Raw genomic sequence first — 19,480 nt, 5'->3', positions numbered from 1 at the left:
CCCGCGGCTCCGCCCCCAGAGCCTCCTTCCTTCCGCGATGACTAGCTACAAACTATTCAAACTTATCTTTGAATCCTCCCCTTCCCACCACCTCAGACACTGCATCGACTTGGGCTCCTCCGTGTCTACAGTCCCAGGGACATTGATGGTCTTTGTGGAAATGTTTGTTGAGTGAATAGATAAAAGTTCATTCACACCAAGATGTGTAAATATGAAACCATAGTTACGTATTTTGATGAGTTAACTCTCCCAGGGGCATTTATAATGCCTTCTATTAAATGTGGGGCAATTTACGACCTACAAAGCTGTAGTCATGATTTGGCGGAGTCAAAGGTTACTGGGAGGATGACTTGGGCCATGGGGGCGGATGGGCAGAAGACGTTAGCCCAGGCGGTGAAACAAGGTCTGGACTCCTGGGAAGCTGCAGGGATAAGGCGATGAGCACCCAGCGAAACAGCCTCGCTGCCCTCCCTGTACCTGGGGGGCGGCTGGAAGACGCCGCGCGGACAAGGGAGCACGCCCCCTGCTGGACAAAGACGCGGATGGTCCGGCTGCCGACTCTCAGAGCCCCTCCGCCCGGAAACCGGCCCCACCTGCCGGCCTCGCCGCCTCACTGCACTCCGGGCCCCGCAGCCGCAGCCTCGCCCCGGCCGGACGCGGGGTGCGCACCCGGCGAGCGCCGGGCGCACGGGGTACGCGCGTGTGTGCAGGCCCCGGGCCGCCGCTGGGGGGCGCCGCTGCGCGCGGCACCCCGCACCCCCGATTGCTCTGCCGGGGCCTTGGACATCGAACTCAGCGCGGCCCGGCCGGGCAGGGGCGAGGGGCGGCGAGGAGCGGACGCCCCAAAGCGGGGCGGGCTGGCTTCAGGTCCCCCAAATCTCCGACTGCCCCCCGCGGGCTCTGCTGGCTCCATGCCCCCCACCCCAGCCTAGCAGCACAGCGCGGCCGCGCCGCTCCCACTCCGTCCTTGGAGGGTGTGGAAGGGTGGGTTTGGGGCCGGGGGCGGGTCTGGGGGCGGACCCGGAGGCGGGGCTGTCTCTGCGGCAGGGCCCTGTTCGGCTCCCCCTGGTCTCTGTCTCTCCTCCTCCCTCCTCCAGCTCCGGGCGGAGCCCGGCATGGGGGGGCCGGCGCCCGGCAGGCCAGGTACGGTGATGTAAAAATTGGGGAGGCTTGGTGCCGGGAGGTGGGATGGGGGGACAAGAGGTAGGGAGGAGTGGCGGGGCAAGAGACGGAGAAACCCAGGGTAGCAGGACAAGGGGAAGGGGAGGGGTGCCCGGGAACCTGGGGCCTTCGGATGGAGAGGGGGTGAAGCCGACCAGGTTTGGAACAGACAGGGGAGGGAGAGGACGGCAGTGAGGAGGGGCGCCCAGGAGGAGAGGCGAGGCTGAAGGCGCAGAGGAGAGTGTGTTTGGGGGAAGGGAAACCGGAGCAGGTATGGAGGCCGCCGCTCCGAAGGCAGCTATGGGGCCAGACTGGAGACCCCCGGGTGAGAGGGAGGGGCGGAAACTGGGAGAAGGAAGCCGGGAGCCTCCCAGATCCTGGAGGAGGAAGGTGATTTGGGCCATCAGCGAGGGAGGCGGGGACGGCCGCTGAGGGGCCAGGGTACAGGAATAGGGGTGGATAGAAGCCCGGGCCCAGGCACAGGTCTGGCGAGGGGGTCGTCAGGGAATGGAGAGACATGGATGGGTGGTCTTGTAGGTGCCCAACTCAGAGTGCCTCCACCCTTTCTCCAGCGTCCCCGCCCTACCCCCATGACAACCCACCCCACCCCAGCCTCAGGTCCCAAGAAGGGGTAGGGAGTCTGACTGTCTCCCCCTTCCCCAGCCGGGTGCAGTGTAGACAAGTAGGCCCCGGCATAACTCCTTGTCTATAGGTACGTCCAGTTCGGTGCAGCCGATCTGTGTGTATCTGGAGGTCTGTGTGTGCTGTGGGTGTGTCGGGGTGTTTATGTCTCTGTGTCTGGCTGATCTAGGTTGTGTTTACCTATGTCAGTTTGTGTGTCTGGTCCTCTGTTTGTAGAGATGGGGCCGTGACCCGGTGGTTTGTGCGTCTGAGTGTGTGTTTGTGTGCCTGCAGGGCTGCTGTAGGTCTGTGGGGCCTGTCTGAGTGGTGGATCAGGCTGGATTTACAGGATGGGGAGCTGTATCAGTCTGATCACTCCAGAGTGTGTGTGTGGCTCTGACACCTTTGTCAGGGTGTGTGACTCTATACATGTCTGTCTGTCTGTGGGTCCTGGAGGCGGAGTTGGGTTTTCTGTGCCTGCATCTGTTTTCCTCTCTCTGAGGACCCGAGTCACATCTCTGCTCCTTTCTCTCTCTCTCATTCATTCCTGGCCCCGACCCACCCCACATATTTCTTTTTTTCCTTTCCCCTCTCCACCAAGTGGATCCGGGACCCAGGGAGGGTCGCCCCCCGGGCCTGGTGGCACTGAGCAGGGCCCCCCAGCCCCCACCTCCTGCCCCACGACATGAACCTCCTCTACCGAAAAACCAAGCTGGAGTGGAGGCAGCACAAGGAAGAGGAGGCCAAGAGGAGGTAAGGCTGCAGCCCCAGAGCACCCCCTCTCCTGTCCCACGTCCTCTCTCCCCCACCCCAACCCGGCCGGGCCACATCCCTCTCTGCCCTTCCTGAGCCCAGCAGCCTGGTCATCAGTCTGATCTCAGAGTCTGTGCTCAGTACAGAATTGCTGGAATTGCACACGCCCTGTCTCTGTCTTGCTCATGGCTCCTGGCTCCAGCCCCTGCCCTGGCCTCTGAGGGGGCTTCTGGCTCAGGGGCCCCCTGTTGGCTTTTCCCCATCCCCAGAGGCCCAGGTCACTCCCTCCTGATCACCTCTGGCCTGTGATCTCCTCTCTGACAGTATGGGGCTGGCTCTTGGTTCCCCTGTCACCTGACCTTGGAAGGGGCAGGCCCTGCTGCCCTCATGGTCCAGGATGGAGTCATTTGAGGGGCACCAGAAACAATCCACTTGGCCCCTTCCCAGTGACAGGATTTTGTGTGTGTGTGTGTGTGTGTGTGTGTAGTGGGGGACATGCAGGCTGGGCCCTGCAGAAGAGGCAAGGCTTGGAACTGACACCCCACACACACTGCTTGCCCCCTCCCCTTGTCCCCCCAGGGACCTGGCGCCTGGCCTCTTCCGTCTTGCTCCCTTCTCTTCTTCACTCCCGTTGATGGCACAGCCTCTTGGAGCCTGAGTCAGAGCCACCTCCTTGCTCCCTTCTCCCCCCTCGAAACTGTGGAGTTTAATTCTTGTTGTTAATTAGATTAATCAGAGCTATCACTGCAGTGATCTCTCCCTAATGAAGGGTTAGTAGACAGGGCCCTAATGAGAGCCCACCCCACAAGGGCTCACCCCTCTTCCCCGCCAGCCGCCCCCCTTTCACTCACACTCAGGGACAGTGAAAGGGAACTGGGGTGAGCCTGGGAGGGTAACAGAGAGAGGATGACAACGGAGGGAGAGGGAAAGAGAGAGAGAGAGAGAGGCAGGGAGGAAAAAGAGATCAGCCGGGGGAGGCTCTCTGATGATGCGGCGGGCGGTACAGCCTGGGCCTGGGAAAGGAGGCGCCCACTCGGTGTGGGAGCGGAGGCCGCAGCAGCAGCCGGACAAGAGGGGAGGCCAGAGGCCGGGCGTGGGCCCGTGTCAGAGGGCGAAGGAACAGAGTTCGGGCGAAGGAACAGAGTTCGGGCGGCAGGTGCATGTGCCATGCAGAGCTGTGCTGCTCAGGCCAGCGTTTCTCTCCGTCTGCGAGCCGTCCACATGTGCGGTGCCCATACTGGGGCCCGCCAGCTCCAGGGACGTCCCCCTGCACACGGGCTCACCTCTTCTCTCGTCCCTGTCCCCAGTCTCCTTCCCTTTCTCAAGGCCTTGGGATTCGACCTCTCCCCGACCTCTCCCCATCCCCACCCCGCCCCCGCCCTCCTCCCTGGGAGGCCCCAGGGTTGCCCACCGCTCCTCCTCGTTCTTGAGGTGGAAGAGGAGCCGAAGGCCCAGGCCTGAGGTCCGACCCCTGCTCCCCCTGGGTCTTCTCTCCCCAGCTCCAGTAAGGAGGTGGCTCCCGCAGGCCCGGCGGCGGGGCCCGGGGCTGGCCCAGGGCCGGGTGTCCGCGTGCGGGACATCGCCTCGCTGCGCCGCTCTCTCAGGATGGGCTTCATGACGATGCCCGCCTCCCAGGAGCACACCCCCCACCCCTGTCGCAGCGCCATGGCCCCGCGATCCCTGTCCTGCCACTCGGTGGGCAGCATGGACAGTGTGGGGAGCGGGCCTGGCGGGGGCGGCAGGGGCCTCACTGAGGATGGCGGCACCCGAAGACCCCCGGCCAAGCCCCGGAGGCACCCCAGCACCAAGCTTAGCATGGCGGGGTCGGGGGCAGAGACGCCCCCCAGCAAGAAAGCAGGTGAGACACCCGCCCCCACCATCCCAGCCAGGGGGAACCGGGAAGATCCACTGCGGGCCGGGGGAGGCCTGCCTGTACACGGTTCATTCAGGGAAGAACCCAGGAAGTGGAAGGTTCCATTCTCACAGGGAATGGGGGGGGGGGTTCTTTTTTGCAAGGGCCTCAGATGAACCATTTAAGGGCAGGAAAAGCTCCTTGAAAAGCTCATTCTTGGGAAAAGAGGGGCCTTGAAGGGCGTTGGGGCGGGGGCAGAATTGAGAGTGCGAGCTACAGACTCTGGAAAGTTCTTTAGAAGACGCCAAGGCCAACTGGTAGGAAAGGAACCCACTGGCGCTGTGAGTTGAGGAAAGCTGGGGACTCATCCTTGCAGATGAGTCAAGAGGCCACAGTGGGTCTCCCCGTTTCCTTCCCCAACTGAGAGCCTGGTGTCTCGTTCTCTTTCCCATCCTGCCCAGGCTCTCAGAAGCCAACCCCCGAGGGCCGCGAGTCCGGCCGGAAGGTCCCTCCGCAGAAGCCCAGGCGAAGCCCCAACACCCAGCTGTCGGTCTCCTTCGATGAGTCCTGTCCCCCAGCCCCCTCCCCTCGAGGGGGGAACCTGCCCCTTCAGCGCCTGAGCAGGGGCTCCTGTGTGGCCGGGGACCCTGAGGCGGGCGCCCAGGAAGAGCCCGTGTACATCGAGATGGTGGGCGATGTCTTCAAGGGCGGAGGGCGGAGTGGAGGCGGCCTGACGGGGCCCCCTCTGGGGGGTGGGGGCCCGACCCCTCCGGCTGGCGCTGACTCGGACTCGGATGAGAGTGAGGCTATCTATGAGGAGATGAAGTACCCGCTGCCCGAGGAGCCCGGGGAAGGCCGGGCCAATGGGGTCCCTGCACTGACCGCAGCCTCCACGCCACACCAGCCTCACGCCCTTCAGCCCCACACCCACCGCCGGCCAGCTTCAGCCCTCCCGAGCCGAAGGGATGGCACGCCCACCAAGACCACTTCTTGTGAAATTCCCCCGCCCTTCCCCAACCTCCTCCAGCACCGGCCTCCGCTCCTGGCCTTCCCCCAAGCCAAGTCTGCTTCCCGAACCCCCGGCGACGGGGTCTCGAGGCTACCGGTCCTCTGCCACTCCAAGGAGCCAGCTGGCTCCACCCCAGCTCCCCAAGTGCCTGCCCGGGAGCGGGAGACGCCTCCCCTACCGCCTCCGCCTCCCGCTGCCAACCTGCTGCTGCTGGGACCCTCGGGCCGAGCCCGGAGCCACTCAACACCATTGCCGCCCCAGGGCTCTGGCCAGCCCCGGGGGGAGCGGGAGCTCCCCAATTCCCACAGCATGATCTGCCCCAAGGCGGTAGGGGCGCCAGCAGCCCCTCCTGCCCCGGCTGCCTTGCTCCCCGGCGCCCCCAAGGACAAGGCCGTGTCTTACACCATGGTGTACTCAGCAGTCAAGGTGACCACGCACTCCGTCCTGCCAGCTGGCCCGCCCCTGGGTGCTGGGGAGCCAAAGACGGAGAAGGAAATCGCAGTCCTCCATGGGATGCTGTGCACCAGCTCAAGGCCCCCTGTGCCCGGGAAGTCCAGCCCCCACAGCGGGGCTCTGGGTGCAGCAGCTGGGGTTCTCCACCACCGCGCCTGCCTGGCCTCCCCACACAGCCTTCCGGATCCAACCACAGGCCCCCTGACCCCCCTCTGGACCTACCCAGCTGCAGTAGCTGGGCTCAAGAGACCCCCTGCCTATGAGAGCCTCAAGGCTGGGGGGGTGCTGAATAAGGGCTGTGGGATGGGAGCTCCGTCCCCCATGGTCAAGATCCAGCTGCAAGAGCAAGGGACCGACGGGGGGGCCTTTGCCAGCATCTCCTGTGCCCACGTCATCGCCAGTGCAGGGACACCAGAGGAGGAGGAAGAGGAGATGGGTGCCTCGACGTTTGGGGCAGGCTGGGCTCTGCAGCGGAAGGTCCTGTATGGAGGGAGGAAGGCAAAGGAGCTGGACAGTGAGTGAGGAGGGGGAATGGGGAGGCCCCGGGGATGTCTGTGATGATCTGGTGGAGGTGTTGAAGGGGTTACTTGGAAGCCACAGCCCATTGTCCTGAACTGGGAACTTTTCTGGGAGATCGGAGGGATGGGGGCATGCAGCAGACTGAAGGGCTGAGGTCCCCGTGTGTGCGCTGGCAGGGCAGGAAGACCTGGAGTGGGGAGGGGGCAGGATCTGGTCTCCTCCGGTTCTGTCCCGCTCTACTCCCTGCCCCTCCCTCCACTGGGCTGCAGGGGTGTGTGTGTTTGTGAGTGTGTGCACACGAGGAGCTAAACACAGCTGCCTCCCAGCTGTTACCATGGCAACCCATCCAGACAGGAGGGAGAGGAGAGGGAGGCCCCTACCGTTGCCTGGCAACGCAATGCTCTGCCAGGCCTACTCAGAGATGAGCTTAGTTCACATGCAGCCCTTCCCCCAAGGCCCCCCTTCACATTACCCCAGCTCAGAATTTGGGATTCTCCCCTCTGCTAGGGAAGAGCCTCCTCTGCTCTCCGCTTCAGAGATCATTCTGGCCCTGTAGGGGGCTGGAGGGGTTCTGAAGTTAAAGCTGGGGTAGGGGAGACCCCTCTGAACAGGAAAAAGGGTTTGGCAGCAGTAAATAGCTACAATTCTCAGCTCAGGGGTGGTGCCAGGGCTGGCGTCCCTCCTGTGTGTGTGTGAAGTGTGATGTCGGGGCCCTGCCTTCCCAGCTGTGACCTGCAACGGGGCAGTTCTTTGTCCTGGTCCAGCCAGGTCGTGGTGCATGTAGCTGGGGGGATAGCAAGACCCTTCCCATTGTACAGCTTCTGAGCTCTCCTTGTTACCCAGCAGAGATCGAGGATGGTGCCCGGGCCTGGAATGGCAGTGCTGAGGGTATAGGCAAGGTGGAGCGTGAGGACAGAGGCCCTGTGGCATCAGGGATCCCGGTGAGGAGCCAGGGGGCAGAGGGCCTGCTGGCCAGGATCCACCACGGAGGGGACCGAGGAGGAGGCCGCACAGCGCTGCCCATACCCTGCCAGACCTTCCCCGCCTGCCACCGCAACGGAGGTGACACCGTCTGCCCCCGCACACAGATGGGGTGGGCTGGGGGAATCTCCCAGGACCCAGATTCTGGGCCCTAACCCTAAAACCAGGTCTCATCCCCTCCTCGGATGAGGCTAGGGTCAGTCTGATGGGGCCTCTCCTATCCTCAGGGCGTTGGGGGAGGGGAACCTGGTGCCCCCTTCCTTTCTCATCCCTCAATCTTCTGCCTCAGACTTCACTGGAGGCTACCGCCTGGGGCGTTCTGCCTCCACCTCCGGAGTCCGGCAGGCTGCGCTCCACACCCCCCGGCCCTGCAGCCAGCCCAGGGATGCCCCGAGCCAGGTGAGGATGGAGACGGGCTTGGGCTTTTTCTTTGTGAAGAAGCAGGTAGGGAAGAAGACCCTGGTGTCGGAAGAAAGGAGAGAGGTCAGGTTGGGGCCTTGGCACAGACTCACCGGGGACAGGGACGGATGGATGGAGGGCGAGGGGGTGGGGTGAACGTGCGTAGCCAGGCTGGCACCACTGGCCGCCGTGGGCCTTGGTGCCTTTAGAAAAAGACGTTCCCGCGGTGGAAGGATTCGTTCTACTGGGAAGACAGTTTTTAAGAGGCAAGCCCTTCCTGGGGGAGATAGGCCTTCCCTGGCACCAGGGAGCAGGGGGAGAGGACAAGAGGCCTTGGGGGCAAGAGAAGACTCGTTTCTGGGCGACGCGTTCATCTTGGTGGGGTCTCGGCAGTGGGGTCGGGGCCTGGTGACTCTGAGGTCCTTGACCCCCCTCATTCCATCCTCCCCCACCCCACCCCGTCGGGGGCCGGCGGGAGGAGAGGGTGCAGACCCCGCCTGCGCTGCCGCTGCCGCTGCCGCTGCCCCTGCCGCCCCAGCCCGCCCGCGAGCGCGACGGCAAGCTGCTGGAGGTGATCGAGCGCAAGCGCTGCGTGTGCAAGGAGATCAAGGCGCGCCACCGGCCCGACCGCGGCCTCTGCAAGCAAGAGAGCATGCCCATCCTCCCCAGCTGGCGGCGCGGGCCGGAGCCCCGCAAGTCCGGCACGCCGCCCTGCCGCCGGCAGCACACGGTCCTCTGGGACACGGCCATCTGAGGGGGGCGGGGGGCCGGGGCCCAGGGGCGGGCGGGGCTCCCGGCTCTCCCGGAGACTGGCCTCGAAAGAGGGACGCTTTAAGGACCAGGTGAGAGAGAGCCGCCGGGGAGAAGACCCCGCTGCCCTCCACCCTAACCCCCGTCCCCCAGAGACGGGGAGTCGGCCGGCCCGTCGGGCTTGGGGTGCCAAGCCGCAAACCCCAGGAAAGTGAGGGAGGGGTTGCTTGAAGTTGGGAGCGAGGGCCTCCTGCTGTTCTCCCCTCTGAGCAAAGTAGACCTCCCCACCCCAGGCCAGCATGGGGGAGGAGGGAAGGGTCAGGGAGGAAAGGGGGGCGGGTCAGCGAGGGACAGAGAGTGAGAGGTAGAAGGGGCTCTCTTAGAGAGTGGGGGAGGTGGTAATTATTTTATTTCGGTCTGGTGGACAATTCTGGGCCCGTCTGATCCACTCCTGAACAAGGAGTGGGGAATAGCGGGCAAGTAAAGGGAACCAAGTTGGCATTCTTCCCAGTGCCCAGAGGCCCCGCCATCCACGCTGTGCCCTCCCCGCCCCGTCCACTCCCCGCCAAGCCAGGGACAGACAGGTCTGGAGAGCAGTGGGGCCGCAGAAGGGAGGGGCTGTAAGAGTGGAGAGTCGAGTCGGGAGGGCCAGAGGGCTCATTCACAGTATTTACCGGTCGCCAGTATTGGGTAGTGAGCTTGGCCTGCTCCGAACCGGGCATCTTATTTAGCTCCAGGGTGAGGGTCTAGCACCAGGGATGGGCGGGATGATGGGGAAGGAGGGGAATTTTCGCGGGTGGGGGGGCGGGCAGGGTATTTATTTAAATTAAAAAAAAAAAAACAAACCCAGAAGAGATGTCAGGAACTTTTTTTTAATTCCTTTCTTTTCAGAAATAATATATTAAAAGACTAACGATCCTAGAAGTGGCTTCTTATATTTCAGTGCGCTCCGCCTTTTTTTTTTACACCTATTTTGTTTTCCCTCTTGCCCCTGGTTGGTGGGAGCTGGAGGTTGTGCAGGGAGGGTTATTATGGCAAGTGAGCGGGAGAGGTGCAGCTGCAGGTAAGTCTTTGGGAATGCCACCGTGCACTGACTCCACAGATATTAACTGAGCATCTGATGTGTGCTGGCCCTGTGCCAAGGCAGCAGGAACATTCTGACTGAAGCCTGCCCTCCAGCAGCTTGTAGTCTGTTCAGGGGCATGAGATTGCTGACAATGCTCCAGGACTAAGAGAGGGAGAGGGCTGGACTCTTCTGACAAGGCTTCCTGCACAGTGCACCTAAAAGTACAGGTAAGGTTTGGATGAGCAGGGAGAAAGTCCCAAGCTCACAACATGACTGTCTGCGGGGCTGGGGTGGGGGCAGCAATTGTGTTTAAATATGCAGAGGGCAGTGGGTCAACCTTGATGAAGCTGGTGCAGAAAGAGGGGCCTCAAAGCCCAAGAGGCTGGTCCTCAAGAAGGAATCCAGGGAGGATGATTACAAAGAGAGTCTCAGAGAATGGAGGGCAAGGGACAGATGGCAAGACGCAGCTGAAAGAAAACATCCTCCAGTTAGAGACGAAGGAACTACAGGGGGAATCCATGAAGCCCTAGGCTGGCACTCAGATGACTGAGGAATTGGTCAGCTTGACAACCCATGGAAAGTGGGGTTGAGAGGGACTTTGAGGAAGAATGTTGATTCTGAACAACGGCAAATATTCAGTTTTGTTACCAGCTAGACCAGAGATTCAAAAATATAATGGATGATACCAGAGACGTCTTTTAAGTGATATGAAGAACATTTTGAAAAACTTTAATAGTTTTGTATTTCTTTTCATGCATATTCACAGAAATGACAATCAGCACATCAGACTATTTGTTATTTCATGTCGATTACTGCACGCACAAGATGAGGCTAAATATATTTTTAATGAGTTGGTTTAAAGAAAATAGTAAGCAAAGAAATAATAGTACAGGTGATACTCAGATTATGAAAAATTATAACACTGGTGTGAGAATATTTGAAATTTAGGAAACACCAAGTTAGGGATAAAATGATGGTTTGAGAGGGCTGACAAACATGTGGATGTTAGGAGTCATCAACATAAAGATGGTACTCAGGGCTAAGACTGAGCTCTATAAGAGATATTGTGGACAAGAGATAAGAGTTAAGAACCAGGAATAGCTTTTAAATTATTTACATTTTTAAAAATTGTATAATGGACATATAACAATGTAGGTGTACAAAATAATGATTTGATATATGTGTATTTTGTGAAATGCTCATCGCTGATAAGTTTAGTTGACATCCATCACCACAATTAGAATTTTTTTTCTTGTGATGAGAACTCAAGATCTACTCTCTTAACAACTTTCAAACATAGAATATAGTGTTGTTAGCTATAGTCATCATGCTGTGCATGCCCTCCCCAGGACTCAATTATCTTATAACTGGAAGTTTGTATCTTTTGACTACCTCTACCCATTTTTCCCCACCGCCCCCTCCCACCTCTGGCAACCCTCAACCTATTCTCTGTATCTATGAGTTTGGTTTTCTTTTTTTTTTTCAGATTCTACATATAAGTGAGAGTGTACAGTATTTGCCTTTCTCTATATTTCTTATTTAACTTAGCATCAGGCCTTCGAGATCCATCCATGTTATCAAAAATGGCAGGATTTCCAATAGCTTTCTAATAGTTAGGAATTTAATGGAAGGAATTATCTCATTTATAAGAGCAACTGGAATCATAAAATAGTAAGAGTAATTTCAATAAGAGTACAGGACCTCTATTTGATTAATCAATAAAAAACTATAAAGTCTTTTGAGTTACTCAACCAAGGAAGACTTGAATAAACAGAGTAATAACTAGTTCTACAGCATAATAACTAGTTCTTATTACTAGTTATTACCAAACCATAAGGTAAAAGATGTAAGTTTTCCCTCAGTTCAGTTCAGTCGCAGAGTCATGTCTGACTCTTTGCGACCCCATGAATTGCAGCACGCCAGGCCTCCCTGTCCATCACCAACTCCCAGAGTTCACTCAGACTCATATCCATCGAGTCAGTGATGCCATCCAGCCACCTCATCCTCTGTCATCCCCTTCTCCTCCTGCCCCCAATTCCTCCCAGCATCAGAGTCTTTTCCAATGAGTCAACTCTTTGCATGAGGTGGCCAAAGTACTGAAGTTTCAGCTTTAGCATCTTTCCTTCCAAAGAGCACCCAGGACTGATCTCCTTTAGAATGGACTGGTTGGATCTCCTTGCAGTCCAAGGGACTCTCAAGAGTCTTCTCCAACACCACAGTTCAAAAGCATCAATTCTTCAGTGCTCAGCTTTCTTCACAGTCCAACTCTCACATCCATACATGACTACTGGAAAAATCATAGCCTTGACTAGACGGATTTTGATGCAGTCTCTAAATCCCCAAAGGATAATTTGGGAAATCTGACAAAATAGTTCAAAAGTTCATCCAGAATGATAAGGAGAAAAATGAAAATGTTCAGTGAACTTTCTGAATAGATGAGTAATGGGGGGACCTGGCCTACCATATATTGAAAGCATGTGAGCTGGGATTGGCACAGGACTGGCATGATCTATCAGAAGACTTCAGAAAGAGCAGGAAATGCACACCGGAATTTAGCTGTATCTGATAAAGGTAGCACTTGAATGGTAGGGAAAAGTTTATTTGAGAATTGTTGACTAATTAGTCCAGGGAGAGTGTGGGAAGCTGGATTTCTATTCCATTCATTACATCAAAAGACTTAAATGTAAAAGCAAATTATTAAAAGGGAAAAGTGGGTGAACGTTCTTACAACCTTGGGAGGGAGGAGGCCCTTCTAAAATGATATGAAGACCGGTAACATGTAAATTAACTATACTCCAATAAAAAATTTTTTTAAAGTAACAAATAAACCAAAAGGCTTGTAAGTTTGATTTCATTCACAGCTAAAACTTCTATATGGCAAAGTCAAACTACAAACATAAACCAGGAAACTATTTCTAACACATATGAAAAAGATTGATATGATATATATGAAACATTTGTGAGCTGATAAGAGAAAAAACAACCCCAACAAAGGTGAACAAAGGATGTGAATAGATAATCCACCCAAGAAAGAGAAATTACCAACAAACGTGTTCAACCTTAACAATAAGTAATGCAAGATAAAACAATAATAAAATACTGGTCGCCTATCAGACAAAACTGAAAAAGATTCACAGCATCAGTCTGGCAAGTATGCAGAAAAAAGACATTCATTGTGTAAATGTAAACTAATATAGACTCTGGAGGTCAGTTTAAAAATATTTGTGAAAATTTTAAATGTGCATGGTTTTGACTCAGAAATTCCATTTCCAGGAATTTATCCTACGGAAATACTTTAGACAAGTGTGCAAAGCTAAATGCACAAAGGTGCTAATTGCAGCATTGTTTGAAATAATGAAAAATGGGAAACAACCCCAAAGTTCACCGGTATGGCACTAACTAAATGATTTTTGTTAACAATGGAAAGCTGATGCTGTTAAATAGATTGCAGGAAATATAGATGTTCTAAACACAAGAAGCTGTTCCCAATACATTAATAAGTGAATAAAGCAATGTGCAGAAAAGTACAAAGAAAGCACATTTTTAAAAAGTCATTTATTTGCAAATATTTATGTAAGTCTGGAAGGAAATATACCAAATGGTTGATGGTGATAATTTTGAGGTCTGAGAAGAGAAGGGACTTAATTTTACTTTCAAAAAAATTATAAAATTTATACTGCTTGTATTTTTATGTGTATGTCTTCACTCCAAAATCAGAGATATTATTTTTAAAAAAGAAAAGTAAGTAGTGCTCAGCACCAAGAGGCAGAGCAGGCACGAGGTGTCAGTGGCTGTGGACCTGGCACATATGGCTTAGATCCCAGGTCAGCACGAACATCTAAGTTTCCCACTTTCCTCATCTATAGAATGGGAACAATTAGAGAGGGTTGTTGAGATTGAATAAGAAAGCGCAGGGTCTCCTTTGAGGATGAAGACAGATGCATAGAGATAGAGACGGAGCTGAGGGAGATGAGAAAGAAGCTAGAACCTGAAGTGAGAGGCAGGACTGGACAGAGTCGGGGTATGAGGGGCTCAGTCAAAGGTGGGCTGCTGAGGCTGACTTGAGCCAGGGCTACACAGCCTTTCTGGGCTTCCCAGGTGGCTCAGCGGTAAAGAACCCGCCTGCCAGTGCAGAAGATGCGGGAGACGCGGTTCCATCCCTGGGTTGGGAAGATCCCCTAGAGGAGGAAATGGCAACCCACTCCAGCATTCTTGCCCAGAGGATCCCATGGACAGAGGGGCCTGGCGGGCTATAGTCCATGGGGTCACAAACAGTGAAGTCCACTATGACTGAGCATGCACGCAACCCTTCTGCAAGATCAGAGGCCTGCAAAGAGTTAGAAGTGGAAAGAACAGGGTGTACTGGAATTATAAACCTCACAAAGCGGCTGGAGGAATGATTATCCCCTGCGAGGTCAGCCTGGACCCAGCCCTGCCTGCATGTGTGTGTTAGTCATTCAGTTGTGTCCGACTCTTTGAGACCCCATGGACTTCCAGGCTCCTCTATTCATGGAATTCTCCAGGCAAGAATATTGGAGTGGGTTGCCATTTCCTTCTCCACCTGCCTACATGACGCCTGTTAAACTCACCTGGGACTCCACATCCCTTTCTGGGGTCACTAAGGCACTTCCAATGCTGACTTCCCACTTTTGAAACACCAGCAAAGCAGGGAACTCTTGGGCAGCACAGTCAAAGGTGAGAGGGCTCTGGAACATTGGAGTCAAGGAGACAGGAGCTGAGTGGGGGAGACCTTCAATGCTTTCGAACCAAAGGGGAGGGGAAAAATAAGGCCTCAGAAATAATACCCTGCCTTATTTTTCATGGCCCATTTTGCCCACTGAGATCATATTTCAACTCTGAAGGGAGATTTCTATCAAAGATTACTAGGATCATGTCAAAAAGACTCAGGAGCAAACCTGAATAGATTCCCAGTGGCCAAAGGATGGAATAATTTGAGCAGCAAGAAGGGTAAGAACTGTGAAAGACTGAAAGATGAATATGGTTAAACTCATGAGTTCATTCATGAGTAATGACCAAAAAATTGCTCACCTGTGGACGACGCTAGAGCATCACTTGGTTATTTTGAAAACTTGTTAGTAAAGGGAAAAGTCAAGCATCTGTCTGCCTCCATGATGCCACTGAAGAGGAGTTTTTTTGGGGGGGGACTATTCCAGCTAATAAATGAAGACAGAATTGTAGAATTGGAGTATCACCATGAAGGAATGGATCCAGGCATTGAGTTTTAACAACTAACACCATACATCACACACATTACAAGAGACAATCAGACATTCTCTATGTCCTGTTAGAAGAAGGCACCACCACCTATGAGGTGTTCTGCCCCTCCAACATCGAACCAAGGACTATGATCAAGCCTCAAGATGCCACTACCAGTTACAGGAAATACAGAGGAGAGAGGAACGCATTGAATATCAGGGGCTACCATCAACAAAAGCTGGACTGTGGGAAACACCTCAGGGCAAACCACCTGGATTCTTCCACAAATCTTCCTCCAGGGAAAACACAGAGATGGAGAAAGAACCCATAGATTCAAAGACAAAGATATTGTCCATTACAATTTACAGACCTTATTTGGATCCTGATTCAATCAAATAAACTTTTAAAAATTGATTTCTTGGATTTATGAGACAATCGGTATTATGACCACTGGCTGGCTACTTGATCATATTAAGGAATTTTTTTTTTTTAGGTGTGATAATGTATTGTGGTTGTATATTTTTGAGTCCTTAAAGAGACAGTACAGCAATATTAATGAGATAAATTATGTGAGGTCTGGAATTGGCTTCAAAATAAAAAGGGAAAGGAGAAAGTATGGGGGAGGGGCGGTAGATGAAACAAGCATGGCCATGAGTTGATCATTGTTGAGGCTGGTAGAATGTTTTGTCTATGCTTGAGTCTCTTTGAAATTTTCCACAATAAAAAGTGTTGTGTTTTTAAAAGTCAGTGTGATGAGTCAAAAATTTTCCTCCTTTGAAAAAAAATGAGGGTTGTGAGTACATAGTCTAGGAAGTCCCTCCCAGGTCACACTCCCTGTCTAATTTAAAATAACCTTTTATTTTTACAAAGCAATATATATGCATTGTAGAAAGTTACCAAATACTGAAAAGAAAAAATAAACACCGTATTTCCATCACCCAGAGGTTACCATTTCACAGCTTCCTGTGTAACATTGCAGAACTTTTCCTATGCATATATGTTTTTTAACAAAACGAGATTATCTTGCACCTGATGTTTTGAAAGCTGCCATTTTCTGTTAATGGTCTCTACTTCCTCATGTCAATAGGTTTTATCTTATCTAATATCCAGGCTATATGTATATTTCTCTAATTGTGCCCCAAAGTGTTCTGGTATCTTAGCATGGGCTGCCATAACAAAACACCATAGACTGGATAGCTTAGACAACAGATGTGTATGGAGGCTGGGAAGTCCAAGATGAAGGTGCTGGCCGAGTCCATTCCTGGTGAGAGGCCTCTTACTGGCCTGCAGCCAGCTAGTCATCTTCTTACTGTGTCTTCACATGATGGAGAGCGAGCGGTTCTGGTCTTTTTTTCAGTTCAGTTCAGTTCAGTTCAGTTGCTCAGTCGTGTGCGACTCTTTGCGACCCCATGGACTGCAGCACACACCAGGCCTCCCTGCCCATCACCAGCTTCCGGAGTTTACTCAAACTCATGTCCATTGAGTCAGTGATACTATCCAACCATCTCATCCTCTGTCGTCCCCTTCTCCTCCTGCCTTCAATCTTTTCCAGCATCAGGGTCATTTCTAAGGAGTCAGTTAGTTCTTCGCATCAGGTGGCCAAAGCATTGGAGTTTCAGCTTCAGCATCAGTCCTTCCAACGAATATTCAGGACTGATTTCCTTTAGGACCGGCTGGTTGGATCTCCTTGCTGTCCAAGGGACTCTCACAATAACTCACACTCCATAATGCCTGGTTTTTCCCTCGAGGCGCCTCTACAGTTTTAGGCACAAAGAGTTAAGAGCCTCTTGCTAGTCATACTCAGGTGCCCCAATAGATGCCCCTTCAGAGGGGCAGCCCATCCGGAGGGTCTAGCTTCCATTGTTCCTCTGCCATCTCTGAATTGCCCTCAGGATGAAGTGAGGAGCCTGTTGCCTGGGGACTCATCCAGGCCACCCACTGGCCTCTGCCACCACCCCAGGGCAGTCTTTTGCCACCAAAAATGGCTGGCAGCCAGAAATAGCAGGCTGGAGGCACCAGAGATGGTGTCACCACCATTTCAAAAATTTCCACTGACCAAGTGGTGACCTTATGCTGATTGTGTTTGACATTCCTGCCTTAAAGCCCAGGGATGGGTGGAATGGCGAGATGTACACATTCCAGAGATTTCAGAGTCATGAGGGAGACTTTCCGGGAAAATTAGAAACAGAGGGAAAATTTTAAATATACATATATTACTTATTTCACTGCCCATTCAGATATGAAATCACTTGGCTCATTTAATAACCAAAAAAATGCATCCTTGCATTTGGGTCATAAAATTGTCATGGTTGGTCTTCTTAGACATAAGGAAATCTGAAAACTGGAGGATGCCGCCCTGCTTTATTTTGAGGTGGGGGCTGGGTGAGTGGTAAGGTCTGTGGGGAAAAGTTCTCCTCTCCTTCGTTTTTCTTCTTTTTCCACCTAGCTCAGTTGGTAAAGAATCCACCTGCAATGTGGAAGACTTGGGTTTGATCCCTGGGTTGGGAAGATCCCCTGAAGAAGGGAAAGGCTATTCACTCCAGTATTCTGGCCTAAAGAATTCCATAGACTGTATAGTCCATGGGGTTGCAAAGAGTCAGACACGTCTGAGCGACTTTCACTTTTCCCACCTAGCAGGTCCCAAGACAAGAGAAACAAGACAGCTCCTAGTAGGAACTTTGTACTGAGGCAAAGCCATACACCCGGAGTGGGAAGGAAAGTCAACTTCTAGAATTCCCTTCTGGGGTCAGTGTGGGGATTATCTACCTCCTTCCCAAGAAAAGAGTAGAAGGCTGCCCACCCAACCTTGCCGCCCTCAATCACTGCTTCGAAAGAGGCCTGCCCCAAGCCCACCCTTCCAGTGATGGATGGAAGATTTGCCTTCCGTTGCCATTCTGAAGTGGGGGACAGGGGGCTCTTTGGGAGAAGGGGCATTGCCCCATCCACCAGCAGACCATGGCTCTTTACACCGTGGAAGGGGCGACCACTTGGGCTCTGCAGTGTGTGCAGTGGAGGAGGGTTCAAGGGGACAGCAGAGGGGACAGCCGTCGCTCCTGGAGGTGCAGATGAAGAAACGGTATCTAACCACCAGATCAGTGCAGGGAGAAGATGGATAGGGCACAGCAGTAGATGCGTCCTGCCAAGGAGGAAACTCTATCCCTCCCAGGAGAGCAAGTGCAAAGAGCTCAGGGGGCCAGAAAGTGACCTAGGGATGCCCGCACCTGCGATGGGCCCAGTGGACGCGATGTTGTAGCCCACGGGGAGACTCCACCACCAAGTGATGTGCTAACCACGTGGCTCTCATCTGGGCGATTTAGCCCCCCGAGGGGTATCTGTGACTGGTTGTCACAACTGAGAATGGAATTGCTCCCGGCATCTGGCAGGTAGAGGCCAGAGTGGCTGCCTAAGGATTCTACAAGGCACAGGACAGCTCCCCCACCAGCACCTGGTCTGCAAGAAGCCTCCCGTCTAAAATGTCAACAGCACTCCAAAGTCTTGAGTCTTGCAGTTGAGCAGCCCTGACTTAAGAGTATCTTAACCTTCAGAATAGGGTACCTTGAGACTCCTATAGTATAACCTAATAGCTTTATTTCATCCACGAGTTTTTGTATTTTTTTGAGTGTGACGGTAAGACTTCTTATTTCTAACTCAGACTGGGTGGGGGTGGGGAATTACAAAAATCTTCCTTCAGTTCTAACCTTTATCACTTGCTAACATTTTAAGTTTATATTCTGTCCTGTTAACAACTAGTTATTGACCCCTGAGGCATGCACAACGAAAGCTCTGAAATCACATTTCTATTTTTTTAGATCTTGTTGTTGTTGTTGTTTGGTCATTAAGTTGTGTCCAACTTTTTGCAACCCCATGGACTATAGCCCACCAGGCTCCTGTGTCCATGGGGTTTTCCAGGCAAGAATACTGGAGTGGGTTGCCATTTCCTTCTGCAGGGGACCTTCCCGGACCAGGGACTGAACCTGTGTCTCCTGCGTTGGCAGGTGGATTCCTTACTACTGAGCCACCAGGGAAGCCCTTAGACCAGTTTCATGGACGTGTAATTTACATATAACAAAACATACCCATTTCAAGTCTACAGTTTGACGAGTTTGGATAACTCTATATGCCTGCACCCAAAAGTTAAGGGAAAAAAAAATACAACACTAGGGGATGGGGGTGGGAGGGAGACACGAAAGGGAGGAGATATATGTATTCTCATAGCTGATTCATGTTGTTGTACAGCAGAAAACAGCACAACATTGTAAAGAAACTATCCTCCAATTAAAAATAAGTTTAGAAAACCCCCAAAAGCTATGCTTAGATTTATGGAGTAAAGATTAGAAACGTAGACTTTGAAGTCGATCAGACCTCGGTTCGGAGAAGGCAATGGCACCCCACTCTAGTACTCTTGCCTGGAAAATCCCATGGACAGAAGCCTGGTAGGCTACAGTCCATGGGGTCGCTAAGAGTCGGACACGACTGAGCGACTTCACTTTCACTTTTCACTTTCATGCATTGGAGAAGGAAATGGCAACCCACTCCAGTGTTCTTGCCTGGAGAATCCCAGGGACGGGGGAGCCTGGCGGGCTGCCGTCTAGGGGGCCGCACAGAGTCGGACACGACTGAAGCGACTTAGCAGCAGCAGCAGACCTCGGTTCAAATCCCAGCTCTGTCATCCACTAAGCCTGTTTTCTCTTCAGTAAAA

At 53.3% G+C, this 19,480-nt stretch overlaps 1 protein-coding gene across 2 annotated transcripts; it reads left to right on the top strand.

Annotated features, from left to right (window-relative positions):
* Positions 1-1,053: 1,053 nt before the first annotated feature.
* NYAP1 (neuronal tyrosine phosphorylated phosphoinositide-3-kinase adaptor 1) lies at positions 1,054-9,422 on the top strand. 2 transcript variants are annotated; one of them, XM_069569385.1, is made up of 7 exons: positions 1,054-1,143; positions 2,384-2,535; positions 4,035-4,393; positions 4,849-6,363; positions 7,215-7,430; positions 7,639-7,748; positions 8,239-9,422. In XM_069569385.1, the coding sequence occupies exons 2-7, from the start codon at positions 2,468-2,470 to the stop codon at positions 8,500-8,502; spliced, it is 2,532 nt and encodes an 843-aa protein (XP_069425486.1). In that variant the 5' UTR covers positions 1,054-1,143; positions 2,384-2,467; the 3' UTR covers positions 8,503-9,422. The 2 variants fall into 2 exon arrangements, with proteins under 2 accessions (XP_069425486.1, XP_069425485.1); XM_069569384.1 differs by lacking the exon at positions 1,054-1,143 and having other exon boundaries at positions 2,385-2,535; positions 7,212-7,430.
* The last annotated feature ends 10,058 nt before the right edge of the window (positions 9,423-19,480 follow it).

This window comes from Ovis canadensis, chromosome 24 (genome assembly GCF_042477335.2).
Source record: "Ovis canadensis isolate MfBH-ARS-UI-01 breed Bighorn chromosome 24, ARS-UI_OviCan_v2, whole genome shotgun sequence".
Classification (NCBI taxonomy): domain Eukaryota; kingdom Metazoa; phylum Chordata; class Mammalia; order Artiodactyla; family Bovidae; genus Ovis; species Ovis canadensis.
The sequence above is the reverse complement of the archived record's forward strand: the minus strand, read 5'-3'. Positions and strand labels throughout refer to the sequence as shown.

Bases quoted from the DNA above. Each gene is read 5' to 3' on its own strand.
- NYAP1 (XM_069569384.1), top strand. From the start codon at position 2,468: ATGAACCTCCTCTACCGAAAAACCAAGCTGGAGTGGAGGCAGCACAAG. The intron at 4,394-4,848 runs GTGAGACACCCG...CATCCTGCCCAG, and splicing joins GCCCCCCAGCAAGAAAGCAG to GCTCTCAGAAGCCAACCCCC. The intron at 7,749-8,238 runs GTGAGGATGGAG...GAGAGGGTGCAG, and splicing joins CCAGGGATGCCCCGAGCCAG to ACCCCGCCTGCGCTGCCGCT.